Source organism: Bicyclus anynana, chromosome 14, assembly GCF_947172395.1.
Source record: "Bicyclus anynana chromosome 14, ilBicAnyn1.1, whole genome shotgun sequence".
NCBI classification, from domain to species: Eukaryota; Metazoa; Arthropoda; class Insecta; order Lepidoptera; family Nymphalidae; genus Bicyclus; species Bicyclus anynana.
Window position 1 is genome coordinate 13,832,176 of NC_069096.1, and position 17,457 is coordinate 13,849,632.

A 17,457-nucleotide genomic window follows, 5' to 3' on the forward strand; every position below is an offset into this window, starting at 1 on the left:
GAATATACGCCTTTCAAGAATTATTTCACGCCAGTTGTGTCGTCGAGAGACACGTAAACTTCCTTATTAATTCGTGAAAAGTAAAAGTGTTAATAATATTCCTACAACAGAATATTAAAAAACTACTACCGAATATTTAAAAACTGCTTCCAGAGATAGTGTACTGGAATACTATTTTAAATATGGTAAGTAGGAAAACAATACTTTTTTAAAGTTATTATTTTTTTTTATTATATTACAATTTAGCCCTTTATCTCATCATAGTTACAATGCAGTCTTAGATGGAAGAGGACTTTCATACTTACTGGTAACTGATAACTGACCAGACCAACCTTAACCAGCTGAACTGAACTGGAAATCGAATCCAGGACCACTCTGTTGAGATCCACAACATTTGGAGGACGATTTGGAGCCTTAGCTGGTGGCTCTAAGATTCTTATTCCATCTCCTATAAGGAAACCTGGCTGCCCCTCTGTCTAGTTTTCCTGAGTCTTACATATTTAATTTTAAGAACAAACGTGAAAAGGCATTTTGTTACCTGTACTTTCCTTCCAGACTACCTACACGGATAAAGGGCAGAAACCCGAGGCTGGACGTTTCCTGGCATTCGACCACCTCACATTCTGGGTTTCCAACGCCAAACAGGTAAATAAGCAATATGATCAAATCTTACAAAATGTTTGATCGTAATTACCAAAGATATAAGATGGTTGATCATATTTATCGTAGACGATTATGACCATACTTACCAAAGATGAAAAATGGTTGATCATATTTATCTTAGACGATTATGACCATACCTACCAAAGATAAAAAATGGTTGATCATATTTATCTTAGACGATTATGACCATACTTACCAAAGATGAAAAATGGTTGATCATATTTATCTTAGACGATTATGACCATACTTACCAAAGATGAAAAATGGTTGATCATATTTATCTTAGACGGTTATGACCATACTTACCAAAGATGAAAAATGGTTGATCATATTTATCTTAGACGATTAAGACCATACTTACCAAAGATGAAAAATGGTTGATCATATTTATCTTAGACGATTATGACCATACTTACCAAAGATAAAAAATGGTTGATCATATTTACCTAAGACGATTATGATCGTCGTTACCCTTCGGTTGTTTTCAGGCTGCCAGTTATTACATAACGCGTTTCGGTTTTGAACCTTTGGCATACCAAGGTTTAGAAACAGGATCGAGAAAAATTGCGTCGCATGCTGTAAGAATGAATAAGGTAAGTTTTCAATTTCATAAAAAATATTAACAACGTTAATATGAAATATGAAATACTCATTAATTTTAGATTAATATCGGTATTTTTTTGTAAAAGACATAATTATATTTAATTTCCATAAGTTAGGACAATATTTTTCCAATATTTGATCATAATTATATTATACTAAATACTATATTCTTATGTTATAGCGGACCCTTTATTAGGATCTACTCTAATAGTAGTTTTCTTATTAGCTTTTTTGTTACTGTTTTATTTTTTCTGTTATCGTTTGTAATATGAATACTAATGGTAAATAATTTCCAGATAATATTCGTGTTCCAAGCTCAGTATGAGCCAGAGGAAACAGAATTTGTGAACGAAGTAGCTTACCACGGCGACTTCGTCAAGGATGTCGCATTCCATGTGGAAAACCTGGACTACATACTGGAATATGCGAGGAAGCAAGGGGCTGTGATCATAAGGGACTTATGGGAGGAGAGTGACGAATTTGGGGTTGTAAGGATGGCTACTATAAAAACGGTAAGGACTCTTTAAAACTAAGGACGTCGCATTCCAAGTGGAGAACAACCCATATTCGGCTCACTGTTGAGCATGATTCTCCTCTCAGAATAAGGTAAAGCTAATAGTCTACCATCGCAGACTTCACATAGAGACACGTAGAGCATTGCCTTAAATATGTTTTGCCTTCACAAGGCATAGGAAGACCGTTATGTAGATGGAGACACGACCTAGTAGAGTATATGGGCCCTACATGGCACCAAAAGACAAATCCCGGGCCTTTGTCCGGAAATGGGATGGGTTCATTGACCTTTATTGACCTCTTATAATAAAAGGACGCACAATCATGTCGAAAATTTCACTTAAAAACTGGCCAATTTTGCTTTGACAGGTTTAGAATTATTGGTAAAAATTATACTTAGAGGCCTTTAAATACAGTCCAATATTCAATAAAATCCCAAATTCAGAACAAATAAGCCTTAAGGATTGGGTTTAAGATTGAATTAGCAAATGCGACTACTTGAATTAAGTTTCAAGAAGTTGTGTTGGCACTTATTGAGTGGGTACGTTTTTTGATCGCTGACTGTGCACCTACTTTTTAATAGGAGATCAATGGATTTAAATCAATGGATGGAGATTAAATAAATAAATAACCAGGCTAAAATAAATGTTTTGCCTTCATAGTTTGAGTTTTGGCTAAAACGTTAACGGTAAGCTGGTGGTGCATACCTCGGACTGGATTCGAACCTACGCCCTCTGAATCGAAGCCGATATCACGGCTCGGCAAAATGAATATCATTAACATGAAACGTTTTTTTTAACCAATTAGTAGTTAGCTGTACGTACATCAAAGAAAACAAAGACTCCCACCGCGTCCGCGTCTGACCGTGATTGATTAAGACAAAAACCACTGTACCTACGTGATTTTTTTTATCATACGGTTTGCATGAGAAAAGTCTTGTAAGTTGTCTGACATATGACAGTTGTATAATATAATTATAATTAATATGAAGGGAAAGTTTAATAGGGATGATGACTAGGTTTGAATATATTGATTTTTATGATACATTCGAGTAAATAAGGTCAATGTTAACTAATTTATACATAAAAAGCAAAGATTGACTGGATATTTGCAAAATAAATAAGCTTATAAAATTTCAAAATCTATTAAAAATCTGTTATCGTAATTAGATGAAAATTCATACAGTTTTAACTTTCTTATATTATGTTACATTTTTCAATAAATGAACTATAAACATAAACGCACAAATAACAGATATAAGTAATTTGTTTTGACCGCCCATACAAATCTAACGATCATTGGACTTACGACGTCATGAATTCGTACCATTTTCTATGGGGCGTTTTTCAGGGATCCGCGGCAGCGCCGCAAATCTGACCCTTTAAATTCCTCTAGCTCCGAAAGTAATGATCGCAGATACCCTGTTACTTTTACAAAATTTGCTTTAATATTAGCATACTCCTAACTTATATACAATTTAAAAAACTGTCATCATCCCTACTCTGATTTAATGATAATGATCATATTGTGTTTACCTACTATAACCATCACGATAACTCGTACCCTATTGATCATGGCGACACAAGCTGTTACCTAAAGTATGCGCTAAATTTGTTTGTTAAACACTCTGAAGTTGCAAAGGGCCGAATTGCACAGATAACTTCGTTGGGATAATTTTAAGCCTCAATAGGCTCATGATTAAGAGCTAAGCGGTCGGTTTCAAATCCGTGAAAAGTTCGTCTGGTGATTTATTACGTGTTATAGGAAGCTTTTATTATTATTTAGATATTGTATTTTAATTATAAAGACATATGTTTAAGAAGCCAATATTTTTCATCACTGTATTTGATGACCACCATTTGCCCTTTACTTAAATATAGTTTTACGAACTAGTTTTAGCATAACTTAATACGTGTCCGCGACGCGATAAAAAAATATTTTTAGTATTAAGTAATGTGACTAGTTTCTTTTTTGTTTGCTACTTATTATTCGCTTTTATTGTATCGCAGGAACAATTAAAATTTACTAATTGTATTCCCATGGATTAGGCCGAGAACATTTTCATCCTTTTTTGTTTTTGTGAAAACGCTCGCACTTTTCCCTCGCTTTGACGTCACGCCTTTGTACTATGCAGTCGAGGTCTCTATAATATACGATCTGCCTCTAAAAACGACATTATATTGTACGAGATTACCGCCATGTGAAATGTTGAGTCAACTATTATTGTTCCGATAGTCGTTTCATTTTTTTTTTTTTTTTTTCTGTCTGAGTAGGTGCCGATAGCTCCCTGCGGAACCACTACGGCGTCACCGGGGGGGTTGGGCGAGCGCAGAAGCATCGCCTGATGTGACCCGAAGGCTGAAAGAAAGATAGAGGACGGAACGGCTCTCTAAGGGCGTCTCCTATGAGACTCGGACCTCGGCTTAGAAGGCCATTCTGGAGGAGGTAACCGTGACCTGAGTGAATCAGTCCGGACGCCCCCAAGATCGTGAGTTAGAAAACCCACGTCCGGGTGACGTTAGATATCGGGGACCTCGTCTTCGCCGGCGAAGACGCTGTGTAGCTTGTGATTGTGTTACCTGGGAAGCATTGTCGGTTGTTATGTCATCGTCTGGATCGTAAAGGACGTTCTTGGGACGCCTCTGCTTGCAGTTAGCGTTTAGGTTGGGAGTGTAATTGCAGGCCTTAACCACTAGTTGGTTGGGATGGATGGCAGCTCTGTCAAAATAGTTTTGAGAGAGCTGTTTCATGTACTTAGCTATTGTCGGTAATTCTAGATCTCTATGGAGGTCATTATTGCGTAAAAACCACGGCGCGCCCGTGATTTGACGCAGAAAACGATTCTGTAGGGTTTGAAGCGGCCTAAGGGTCGCTTTTGGACGGTGGGCAAAGACTACACTAGCGTAGGTTAAGATCGGACGGATCGTAGTTTTATAAAGCGTTAGCTTTGAGCGGAGGGACAATTTACTTTTCTTATTTATCATAGCGTAAAGGCGGTGCATTACGTATGCGGCCTTTTTTCTCGCTTTGTTAACGTGCATGGAGAAGCTTATGCGGTTATCGAAGGTAACGCCTAGGTACTTGGCAGTACGTTGCCAGGGGATGGGTGCTCCGTAAAGGGAGACTTCTTTGAGTCCGGACTTGAGACGGGAGACCGCTTTGCCGGTGAAAAGCACGGCTGCGCTTTTCTCTGGGTTGACTTCTATACGCCAAAGGCGGAACCATTTACCTATAATGTTTACCGCCTTCTGGAGGCGGGCTCTAATGTGGACCCGGTTTACTGCCGTCGCGTACAGTGCGGTGTCGTCCGTAAACTGGGCGACGTGTACGCCCGGGTGGTCGGTGGGAATTAGTCGTTTCAGTCAATGATATTTGCTAGCTTTGACCATTTCGCTTGAATGATGAATCAAGGGTCGGATTCCTCGTAGGAAGTGTATCTTGAGACGGCGCGTATTGTGAGGAGGTTCCTCAATCTGGAGCCATGATCGCCGCCGTCGGTTGTTTGGGCACTCAAATGCCCTGCATCGGGAGGGCTAGATTTTTTTACAAAATTTTAATAGTGTTGTGTAAAATATACCCATTATTTTGTATTTAATAAAAATTGTTAAAAATTAAAAATAATAAATAAATGACAATAAAAAAGTAGATACTATTCGCCGATAATAATTTTTTATTTCAGTATGGTGACAACACTCACACCTTAATAGACCGGTCAAAATACAACGGACCTTTCCTGCCCGGATGGCAACTTTTGAAAGTCGATCCTATACACAAATATTTGTAAGTATGTAGGCTACAATAAACTGAGAAAATTTAAAAAAAAAATACCACCGACTTCAAAATTATAAAAATGAAAAATAACATAGTATGTGCTACCTTCTCATTTTGCTCAGACGATCAGTTTGAAGGTGGTACCAAGTTAGTGATGTAATAATTCAAGCCGTTTAAATCCTAAATTTTTATGACAGTTCTTTTCTTTCAGAAACGGCTTTAACACAGCACTACCGCCTTCAACCTGATAATCTCCTTTTTTGAAGTCGGTTAAAAAACAGACAAAATAGATGGTTATATTGAACTTGAAAGTCATTTAACATATTAGTAACATTTGGCTAGTCCAAGATTGCTTTAGAGTTTAGAGATAATGAATTTCATTTATTTTTGGGTTCCGAAGATACGTACGTACAAAAACGGAACCCTTAAAAGATCACTGGCGTGTGGTACCCATACTACTTAAATTAGCATACAAGAGATCGTAGATAAATATTTATATATTTATGTAAATAAATTGTGCGGAAGCCAATCTCACATTGTATCTAAATAATTAATGAGAAAAGCATGAGCTGTCCAAAAAACCTGCATTTTTTTCTGATTGTGTATTTGCTGTTAAGTAATATGAATACACAGTAACGTCGTGTTTGTTTGTTTTGCTAGATTCGGACTTCGTTTTGAGAGTCTGTGGGCTGAAACAGATCATGACACTTGGAAAACTAAAAAAATGTATGGGAATGGATCGATTACTTGATCATATGACCTGTCGATAACGAATGTCATTTCCATACATTTTTTAATTTTCGAAACGTTTGTGATTGTAGCAAGAGATTTTACGTGCCACATTTAAAGTCGACAAGCGCTTACGAGCACAAAGAAGAGAAATCTTCGTCATAAGTAAATAAATAAAAATAAATACATATAGGTACCTACCTATTATTGAAATCTGTGACATGGCTCTACGTGTTCTGTTGTCTTCGTGGCCGAGGTCGGAATCTACTATTCAGTGATGTATCTTTTTAGGCCTAAAGTGGAGATCAATTTCATCGACCACGTGGTAGGAAACCAGCCGGACAATTGTATGGAGCCAGCGGCATCCTGGTATGAACGATGTCTGCAGTTCCATAGGTAAGAAACAATAATGGATTAATTCTACATTTTGCTCTAACCTACTCGTAGACTAGTTCTTAAGTATCTTTTTTTTTAATTCTTTACAAGTTAGCCTTTGACTACAATCTCACCTGATGGTAAGTGATGATGCTGCCTTAGATGGAAGCGGGCTAACTTGTTAGGAGGATGAAAATTGCTTGTTTTTGTCGGTAGGGTGGTAACTAGCCACGGCCAAAGCCTCCCATCAGCCAGACCTGGACTAATTGAAAGAAAACCTCAATCGACCCAGCCGGGGATCGAATCCAGGACCTTTGTCTTGTAAATCCACTGCGCATACCGCTGCGCCACGGATGCCGTCAATCTATAGGTAGGTTTGCAACTTGCAGCCTATAGTGTGGATCTGCCGAAAGTAAAGGCTGTTAATTTTTTGACCTTTTAATACCTATTAAAAGGTCATTAGCGACACAAATTATGTCAAATTCGTTTTCTTTATTTCTTTATGACAAATTTTTTTGGTTCTTTTCCACCCTCTAATACGTGCTGCTTTGCTTAAGCCTGCTATACTAATAGCATTAACAACTGAGTCTTAGGGCCATAAATCATTTCTCTATATCTATCTCGCTTGCACTTATGGGTCTTATGGAGCCGTCTAGTGAAGGGTGTAACAATGAAAGACATATTATCGATAAGTAAAGTTTATTATCGTATCTTGTTCACAAAATTAAAAAAATTAACAATATTTGATTTAATATAATACATATTTCATATTATATAATTATTAACTAAATAAAATTAATCTTCATCTGAGTCTTCATCATCAGAATCTTCGTCTTCTGCCAAATTTATTATATATTAGTATCCATAGTGCGCAACGAGTAACACATGAATGTATTTATTTAATTGCAGTAAACACATTTATAGCAAAAAAAATACGCAATGCGATTACATTAGAAACCGACCAATCAGAATCGTCCAAATCATTATTGACTCATCATTAGCACGTGCGCAGGTAGCCGTTTATCGATAATTAGGGTGCGCAGGTAGGCGCGCTGCACATTCCTATCTTTTTTGACTTTTATGACCGGACGACTCAGATGATAATGCGCATACTATAGTAAATCTGCCTCTGCATATAGGCTAATTTTGAGCGTTCAAATCATTACGGTGTCAATATTAACGTTTTCTTTTTCAAGCAAGTAGGCTTATATATTTATTTATTTATTTATATTTATATTTATATTTATATAAAGCACGCCAACAATACACATATTAAACGTTAAAACATAAGATAACACATATTAAAGAGTTCTGATATGCATATAAACAATAGGCGCACATAACATTTATATAATTATATGTCAACACTTAACTAATTATAATATGTCAAATTTATAGGAAGGATTAAATGTCAAAATTAATTATTACCTAATTTAAAATTAATAAAATAGTATACAATTTTAAAACAATAGCATAAAGAAGAAAACTTAACTTAATTAAATACAATTTTTAAATTAATTTACTAGGTAGGTAGATTATACAAAACAAATATATATAATATATACAAATATATATAATTTAGGTACTTGAAAAACAAGTTATAAAACGAATTTTTTTTAAACTCTAAAGATTGCCATCAGTAAAATAGTGTTTTTCGACATATCAAGTTATTGAAGCACAGAAGCTAAAGGATGAAGTTGCTTACTTCACTCAATTGTTGTCTAGATTCTGGTCAGTGGACGACAAACAAGTGTGCACCGAGTACTCGGCCCTGCGCTCCATAGTGATGGCGAACTGGGAGGAGACCGTCAAGATGCCCATCAACGAGCCAGCTGTGGGCAAGAAGAAGAGCCAGATCCAGGAGTATGTGGAGTACCACGGCGGGGCAGGGGTCCAGCATATTGCCATCAACACTGAGGACATAATTACTGCTGTAAGTTCTTCGTATTTCTTTTCTTACAAACTTTATAGCAATGTACGTAGGTATGTTTTTTCGGGTGAAATACAACTCAATTTTGAAACAGATATCTTCAACCAAAGCTGTTTGTATACTAGTTCAATTTGGATGACAATGCGTGGTTAACTTTGTGACGTCATTCTTAATCCAACATGGCAGCCTATCTAAGATGGCAGCTAGTTATTTAGTTTGCCGGTCAACATGGAACCGCTATGCATTTCCTCGTGCTGACTTTCTATTTCTAATTTCTCTCTTTCGTTTTCTTCTCGGCTCGTTTTCTTACCTCTCTCCTAATTGTAAATGCTCTGAACATCTGTGAGTACTTCTTGTCAGCTAGCATGCAATATGGTTTTGTGCGTCCACCATACCCTTTGGCCCATTTTTTTCTGGTTTCTTAGGTTAGCGCAGCCCGCACACTCGAAGATGTCTCGGAGTGTCTTCTCTGCAGAAATAGCAGTTTTCACTCGGTGCCTTGCAATGACATTCCATCGTTATTAATAACCCATAGACCATAGACGTTTACAACTGGACATAGGCAGTATACGTCTATGGGGGTCCTTCAGAAGTTCCTACAAAAGTGTAAGGACATTTAGCGGTTCTATGCAACCTATTTCATCTCGTTGGTTCACATACCAACCAGCTTTACGCTCTCCGGTGCAAGACCAAGCATCTATCCAGCAGTGTGAAAATTGACGAGCACATTTTTGTTGTTTACTTTGTGTATGACAAAAAACGTCTGTCAAATTTGACTAAATTAAGTAAAATCGATTCTTAAGGAGTAAATTCCAAAAAAGCTCCTCTTTTATTTTTTATTGCGTTACGTATTGTTACAGATCGAAAACCTCCGCGCTCGGGGCGTAGAGTTCCTGACAATACCGTCAAAATATTACAAACTCATCAGAGAGAAACTGCAGTCCAGCAAAGTGCGAGTCGCCGAGAGCATAGACACGCTAGAGAGACTCAACATCCTCATAGACTACGATGACAATGGCTACCTCTTGCAGATATTCACAAAGAACACCCAAGACCGTCCAACGTTGTTCTTAGAGGTTATACAGAGAAGGAATCATAATGTAAGTGACAAGAGTGAGTAGGTATCTGCAACTTAATCAAGTCCACTAAACCGTATTTAGAACAGCACGGTGGGTCCAATCCCCTCTTCTTTATGGGAGGTCTGGCTGTCAATGATATGATGATAAACTGTTTTTTTTTATTATTTACAAGTTAGCCCTTGACTACCTAAGTGATGATGCAATCTAAGATGGAAGCGGGCTAATCGGCCCAACCGGGAATCGAACACGGGAACTCCATCTTGTAAATCCACTAAGGTGTAAAATGTGCTATAGAATTATAGTCACCTTTCTCTCACAAGCGCCAGCTTTGCTTTAATCTTTGCCATTTAAAAGCTAGAATTATAGATATGTTTCATCAAAATCAGTACAGCCATTTGCAATTTTACCCATACGAAAGAGTATTGCCACACCATTTGAAATTTACAGTTTTTATTTTTGACCTGTCTTTGATTCTAGTTAAATTAATGACTAGCAGACGCCACGCGGTTTCCCGTTGCCGTAGGAATTTGGTCCAGGTCTGGCTGGCTGGGCTTCGGCCGTGGCTAGTTACCACACAACGGACAAAGACGTACCGCGAAGCGATTTAGAGTTCCGGTACGATGTCGTGTAGAAACCTAAAGGGGTGTGGATTTTCATCCTCCTCTTAACAAGTTAGCCCGCTTCCATCTTAGATTGCATCGTCACTTATCATCAGGTGAGATTTCAGTCAAGAGCTAACTTGTAGCTAAAGAATAAAAAAAAACTAGCACTCGGGGATAATGTAGCTTCCAAACAGTGAAAGCATTTTCAAATCGGCTCAGTAGTTCCAGAGGCTATTCAAAACATACAAACAAACAATCAAATCTTTCCTCTTTATAATATTGGTATAGACTTGGCGAAGTCCCGCGATTTCGCCCGAGCAGTTCCTGTTGCCGTGGGAATCCGGGGATACAATATAGCTGATACTCACAAATAATGAGGCTTTCTATTGGTAAAACATATTTTTTGTGTTCAGTAGTGGGTCTACTGAACACAAGATTACTTCAATATTATATTAGTGCGACCCCGCACTAGAAAACAGTGTTGGTCGACCCCCCACCAGGTGGACTGACGACATCAAGCGAGTCGCAGGAATTCGCTGGAGGTAGCTCAGTATCGTGATGAAGTCCCTACAAAAGGCCTATGTCCTGCAGTGGACGTCCATCGGCTAATATGTGATGATGCGTAGTTAGCCGGTGTATTTTCATAAATAAAAATGTTTACTTGCTAAAGTAAAGATTCCCTACTTTAATTTCAGGGTTTCGGAGCTGGAAACTTCAAGACGCTTTTCGAATCCATCGAAATAGAACAGGACAGACGCGGAAACTTATAAAAATCAATAATCTTGCAATCGATGTATATATCTTTGTATATCTAATCTATATGCCGTTAACAAATAAAAAAACATCAATAAATAGAGTATATCGTTTTATTGAATTAACGGAAGTCAATTTCATGAATACAATTCGTCATTTAACATTGATTAGATCTGGAAAACGAGAGAAATATTTACAAAAATAAAAAGTACTTGTCATGGAAATTGGTACATCGAGACATATCGAGACGGACAATAAATAACAATGCAAATAATACAATAAGTTGTTGAATAAGTGAATAAATTAAATTAGTCAAAATTTATTCATTAATTCAATAAGTTATTGTATCATATTTTAAGCATAATATGCAGAACTAATGCGTATATTTAACGGACTGTTAAAATGTATGAAAATAAATATAATAATAAATATACAATTATGGACTAATTATAGTATTTACCACCTTAAATTATCATCTATTATCGACGTTGTGTTGGCCGGTGTGCATTCACCTTTCCGATAAATAAATCAATATTGAATCGGGTTTGTGGGTGTATAGTGTATACCTTTATATTATAGTGCCCTATATACTTCATGGAGTACACTAAATGTCATTTGAAACAAATAGATTCACTATAAAATATTATCCACTTTTATGATGAATCAATCAATGAAATAAATTATTATGCTTTCACTGTCTCGATTTTACCAAAATCCATTCTTCGTATATTCAAAATAGACAGGTACAATACAATATCAAACCTAAAATTTAAATTCTACAAAATATGCTTTTCAATAGGACACTTTTGACATGTAAAGACAGACAGTCGAATATAGATATAAACATAAAACTTTTATGAAATACAAAATAAAAACAACCAAATGTCAAAAGTGACCTGTCAAAATGGCATGACACGTATAATTGACAAGCCGACGGATCTTGAAAATTAATGAATAAACTTTGAAATAAAATAAAATATACAATTTTCATTTTAATCACTTGTTATTATGAACGTTGATAATAATAAAATACTTGCACGTTTTTAGCATTATTACATACCTATACATAATATATCTACCCCCCTTTTAAATAAAGAAATGCACACAATTTTTTTTAAGCTAAACGCTCACTAAACAGAAAATTAATATCTTATTATTTTTACCACAATTTTTTCGGCACATTTGCAGAATGCATTATTCTTTTGAAGAATCTAAACAAAAACTTAATTGACATTAAAGCGTTGCCAAGGTACCAGTCAAAAGACAAGTTTTTAATTTTCAACTATTTTTGTTATTAATGCGTACTAGTAAGTTTGCATACAAATAAATTCAAATAAATTAGCACCAATATGTTAATTTATTTGTAGATTAAACTCTAAGCAGAAATGTTTGGCGATGATCAAAAAATGTCGCTTATTTATGTAGAAAAATGATGAAATATAATTTATTGATAGATCTTTTTTATATTTATATACAAAATTAGTGCCATAGACGCACTGCATTTTGTGCGAAACTGTTAAGTGAGCGTTCAGCTTTATCACATACATTTTGTATGTTATACGCGTAAATAAAATGCAATCATACCCAATAATTACATTAAAACGTACAAATTTAAAAGCAGCACCAAAACATTGAATCACAAAACGAATATAAACAGTATAATTTCATTATGATGATAAAAAAAATGCATAAACACATTAATTTGTATCTATAAAAAAATCACTTATATTTATCTATATATTAGATAATAATCTATTACTTAATTTGGGACATTAGAAAATTGTACTAACAGTGGAATTCAAACACGTTGTAGGGGTACCCCGAGGGGATCATTCAAATGGTGAGTGTCGAATTTAACCTCTATTTGTTTGAGAGAACTTACAAGAGTGAAACGAAACGTTACTAAAACTGTCACCCGCACCATGCTAATTCGCACGTGGTATAATATAGTGGATACACGTTGGAAGTTGCGGTCAATTATATACCTAAATTTTAGTGCAATTTTCGTTTTTCAAGTACCTAAATAAAAAAGTTCTAATTTTCAAATGTCCCAAGATTAAGCAATTTTTGTTGAAATACTTGAAAATTCGCTATTTTGTGTAACCTAACAACTGATCTATATCACTCTTGGGGACAGGTTATAATATATAAATATATAATAACTGATATATTCAATATACTCAACATAATATATCCAAAGGTAACCAATTTTTTATACAAATATAAATGCACAATTAATTTTAATAATTTATATTAGACTTCAGTTATCATAAGACAGAGGAAAAAGGGTAATTAATTTTTTTTGATATAATATTAAAAAAAAAACAAAAAAACTATTGAAAGAAATAAATTCGAACACAAGTCATATCAACCATTGACGTCGAAATATAAGTAACCGTGGACCAGAAAAAAAAATTCATCAATATATTTTTTTTTAAAGAATATTTGCCATATTTTTTTTTAATATGACCAATATTCCCATTCCTCTCCAACTAGTCGGGAAAGACTGTTAGGAGTGGGTACGACAATAAACCAACGGAGCGGGGATCGAACCACCACCCGTCGGTGATGAGTCCGACCGCTCTTACCGTTGAGCTATTGCGGCTATAAATAAACAAAGAAATTTATAATTCCGCTTTTTTATAATAAGGGTTTTAATATAAACAAACATTACAAACCATTGAAAGGGCTAAGTGTATTTGCCTTGATTAAAATCAGTTTTTTGTCAAAAAACAAATAATTTAATCCACCCATCCCCGAGTTTACATATTGCCAACCTAACAGTAATATCTAGATCTAAGTATTGCTACCTTTGGGATCCGGTTCCTCCTTTGTGTCCGACCCCTCCTTGGAGTCAGACCCCTCAACGTCTCCTGGTTCGACTATCTCAAAGTCCCGGTCCGTTGATGACCGCTGACTGTTCTCTGACTCTGATTCTGACAACTTGTCAGCACTTGGTGATGGCTCTGTTGTTTCATCTCTGAAGCAAGTAAAGGCTAATCACAGATTAAAGAATAATAGGCAGATAGAGCGCATGGAACACGACGGTGTCGTAGCCGTTCCAAATACAAAATTCAAAAACGAATACATTCTCGAGTCAGTATCACACGAAGCGTAGCATCAGTAACTTTCAATATTATTCAAGAAAAATGGCGTCTTATGTTTTTACATATTTTAAAAACTATTCACAAAAACTAAAGAAATAAGATGAGAGTATTTTTTTATTGGTTATTATTATATTAATTTACGTAATTGTTGTTAGTGTTAAATTTTGAAATACAATATATGTCAAAAAGACACGTGACTTTTGTTTTTTTTTTTAATGGGTTTCACCGGCTTCACCACGCTGCTTGTAGATATTCATTTTGGATCATCTTTATTCTGTGTAAGTATGTAATAAAACTTTTAAGCAGAAGACAGACAAATATCTTGGCATTTCATGGATTCATGGGTGCCAGGTCCATCATGTGGCAAAGAATAAAACTCCGAGCAGAGTACTGAACTTGTGAAGTAGGTTTAACAATAAGGGTCATGACATAACTTGATGTTTTAAAGTGCTTTTAAACTAAAAGTAATAGGCTAGTTGACACTTTTTTTCTAAATTCTTTTGATTAGATAGAAAAAAAAATATTATATTTTTTTGAGACATGAATACATAAAAAATTTAATTTTTTACAATACGAGCCCAAACAAAGGTACTCCGAAAATAGCTCGCTTCATCGCCCGCTGTGTGACTCAGGCCTTCTTATGGCCCATAGTTAGCGACCAAGTCCCGGAACCATAAATTAGTGGCAAGTACGAAGACTTTTATCTTCAGGCACTGAGGAATTGCGAACTTCGCCCAGCCGAGTTGAATTCGGCTATTCACCTCTCTCGAAATTCGACCTACATAACTGGAACATATGTCCTAGGTATAGCATGTCAAGCAAGCAGGAGCAAGTTTGACCTATGTGCAAAATGGACGTCCATCGACTATAATGACGATGACGATGATGGTGATGATAATCATGTTAATCATGATGATGATGATGGTGATGGTGATGATGATGATAATGATGGTGATGATGATTATGATGATAATGGTGGTGATAATCATGATGATGATGATGGTGTTGTTGATGATGATGATGATAATGATGAAAGACTACGTAAGACTTACTTAGTATCAACAGCGTCATCCTGCACAGATGTGGCTTCTGTACTAGTGCTCTCCGTCGGCTCCGCCTGCACTAGAGGAGTCTTTTCGTCCTCTTCGTCCGAGTGTTTGTCTTTCTTGCGTTTCTTCTTACTTTTAGACGCCTTGTCGCTGTCGGCGCCGGGACCGCGGTATTCGTACTACAATAACAAAATAATCTATTAATTTTTAATAGATAAAACGGGATTTTTTTATAAAACGGAGAAGTACCATCCACACGACTCTGCAACGACACGACTGCAACTCTAGGGTACTGCTGTTTGTTATTGAAAGATTAGCTTATTGACTTTTTGTTGCCATAACTCTGAACTTCAATCCTCATGATTCATGACTCGTAGCTAAAGTTGCTTACTACGAACCAAAAAGATACAACACCACCACGCGGAGCACGGCCAGCGCTATGATGAGCACGGGGATACCTTATACAGAGGCCAGAAGGACGCGAAGAAGCCGACGTCCTCTGTCAGGTTGGGCAGCAGCCACAGATGGTGGCGGGACAGCGTGAGCAGCCACACCAGACAGAACACCACCACGCGGAGCACGGCCAGCGCTATGATGAGCACGTGGATACCTTATACAGAGGCCAGAAGGACGCGAAGAAGCCGACGTCCTCTGTCAGGTTGGGCAGCAGCCACAGATGGTGGCGGGACAGCGTGAGCAGCCACACCAGACAGAACACCACCACGCGGAGCACGGCCAGCGCTATGATGAGCACGGGGATACCTTATACAGAGGCCAGAAGGACGCGAAGAAGCCGACGTCCTCTGTCAGGTTGGGCAGCAGCCACAGATGGTGGCAGGACAGCGTGAGCAGCCACACCAGACAGAACACCACCACGCGGAGCACGGCCAGCGCTATGATGAGCACGGGGATACCTTATACAGAGGCCAGAAGGACGCGAAGAAGCCGACGTCCTCTGTCAGGTTGGGCAGCAGCCACAGATGGTGGCGGGACAGCGTGAGCAGCCACACCAGACAGAACACCACCACGCGGAGCACGGCCAGCGCTATGATGAGCACGGGGATACCTTATACAGAGGCCAGAAGGACGCGAAGAAGCCGACGTCCTCTGTCAGGTTGGGCAGCAGCCACAGATGGTGGCGGGACAGCGTGAGCAGCCACACCAGACAGAACACCACCACGCGGAGCACGGCCAGCGCTATGATGAGCACGGGGATACCTTATACAGAGGCCAGAAGGACGCGAAGAAGCCGACGTCCTCTGTCAGGTTGGGCAGCAGCCACAGATGGTGGCGGGACAGCGTGAGCAGCCACACCAGACAGAACACCACCACGCGGAGCACGGCCAGCGCTATGATGAGCACGGGGATACCTTATACAGAGGCCAGAAGGACGCGAAGAAGCCGACGTCCTCTGTCAGGTTGGGCAGCAGCCACAGATGGTGGCGGGACAGCGTGAGCAGCCACACCAGACAGAACACCACCACGCGGAGCACGGCCAGCGCTATGATGAGCACGGGGATACCTTATACAGAGGCCAGAAGGACGCGAAGAAGCCGACGTCCTCTGTCAGGTTGGGCAGCAGCCACAGATGGTGGCGGGACAGCGTGAGCAGCCACACCAGACAGAACACCACCACGCGGAGCACGGCCAGCGCTATGATGAGCACGGGGATACCTTATACAGAGGCCAGAAGGACGCGAAGAAGCCGACGTCCTCTGTCAGGTTGGGCAGCAGCCACAGATGGTGGCGGGACAGCGTGAGCAGCCACACCAGACAGAACACCACCACGCGGAGCACGGCCAGCGCTATGATGAGTACGAGGAACGCCGCCGCCGCGATACTTAGGTAATACACGCCTTTCCTGTAACAACAAAAGATGAGATTTTGTCAGCTTTAAGTGCTCTCTAAGGTACGGGGGTTTAACACCGCCAACTTTCTAACTCCGAATTGAGAATTTAACAGATTTTTTTTTAGGTGAAAAACTTTGTATGTATCTCAGTGTCTGATGCAGAACTTCGTAATCAGAAGCCACAACAGGTTAACCACTGGTTTGACAAAGCAGTTTCATGTTTATAAATATCATAATAATACTTACTTATTTAAAAAAATATGGTCATAAATGTTGTGGTTAATAGTGATTAGTGACAGCATTGTGAAATACGCCAGGATTTTTCAAAGTGCTTCAACCGCTACGAATAATCTTCGACGGAAAGCGTCGAGGTATTTAATAAAATTAGTATTAAAATTTTTGGTCCTTCGAGCCGGATGAATAGAATGTGGTTC

The 17,457-nt window shown here is 38.1% G+C and overlaps 2 protein-coding genes across 2 annotated transcripts in view; one reads left to right on the forward strand and one right to left on the reverse strand.

Moving 5' to 3' along the window:
• Positions 1-11,121, forward strand: LOC112048763 (4-hydroxyphenylpyruvate dioxygenase). Its single transcript, XM_024086404.2, has 9 exons — positions 1-185; positions 556-645; positions 1,152-1,256; positions 1,563-1,778; positions 5,459-5,559; positions 6,571-6,675; positions 8,380-8,587; positions 9,445-9,684; positions 10,961-11,121. Exons 1-9 carry the CDS (start codon positions 183-185, stop codon positions 11,033-11,035), a joined length of 1,143 nt encoding a protein of 380 aa, XP_023942172.1. The 5' UTR covers positions 1-182; the 3' UTR covers positions 11,036-11,121.
• The window catches only part of LOC112048770 (translocation protein SEC62), a 17,488-nt gene continuing 11,148 nt past the window's right edge, over positions 11,118-17,457 (reverse strand). Inside the window, exons 6-8 of the mRNA XM_024086418.2 lie at positions 16,849-17,035; positions 15,178-15,353; positions 11,118-13,998 (exon numbers count right to left, since the gene is read on the reverse strand). Coding sequence (XP_023942186.1) covers positions 13,815-13,998; positions 15,178-15,353; positions 16,849-17,035 — 547 coding nt within the window. The 3' untranslated portion in view covers positions 11,118-13,814. The remainder of the gene's footprint in view (positions 13,999-15,177; positions 15,354-16,848; positions 17,036-17,457) is intronic.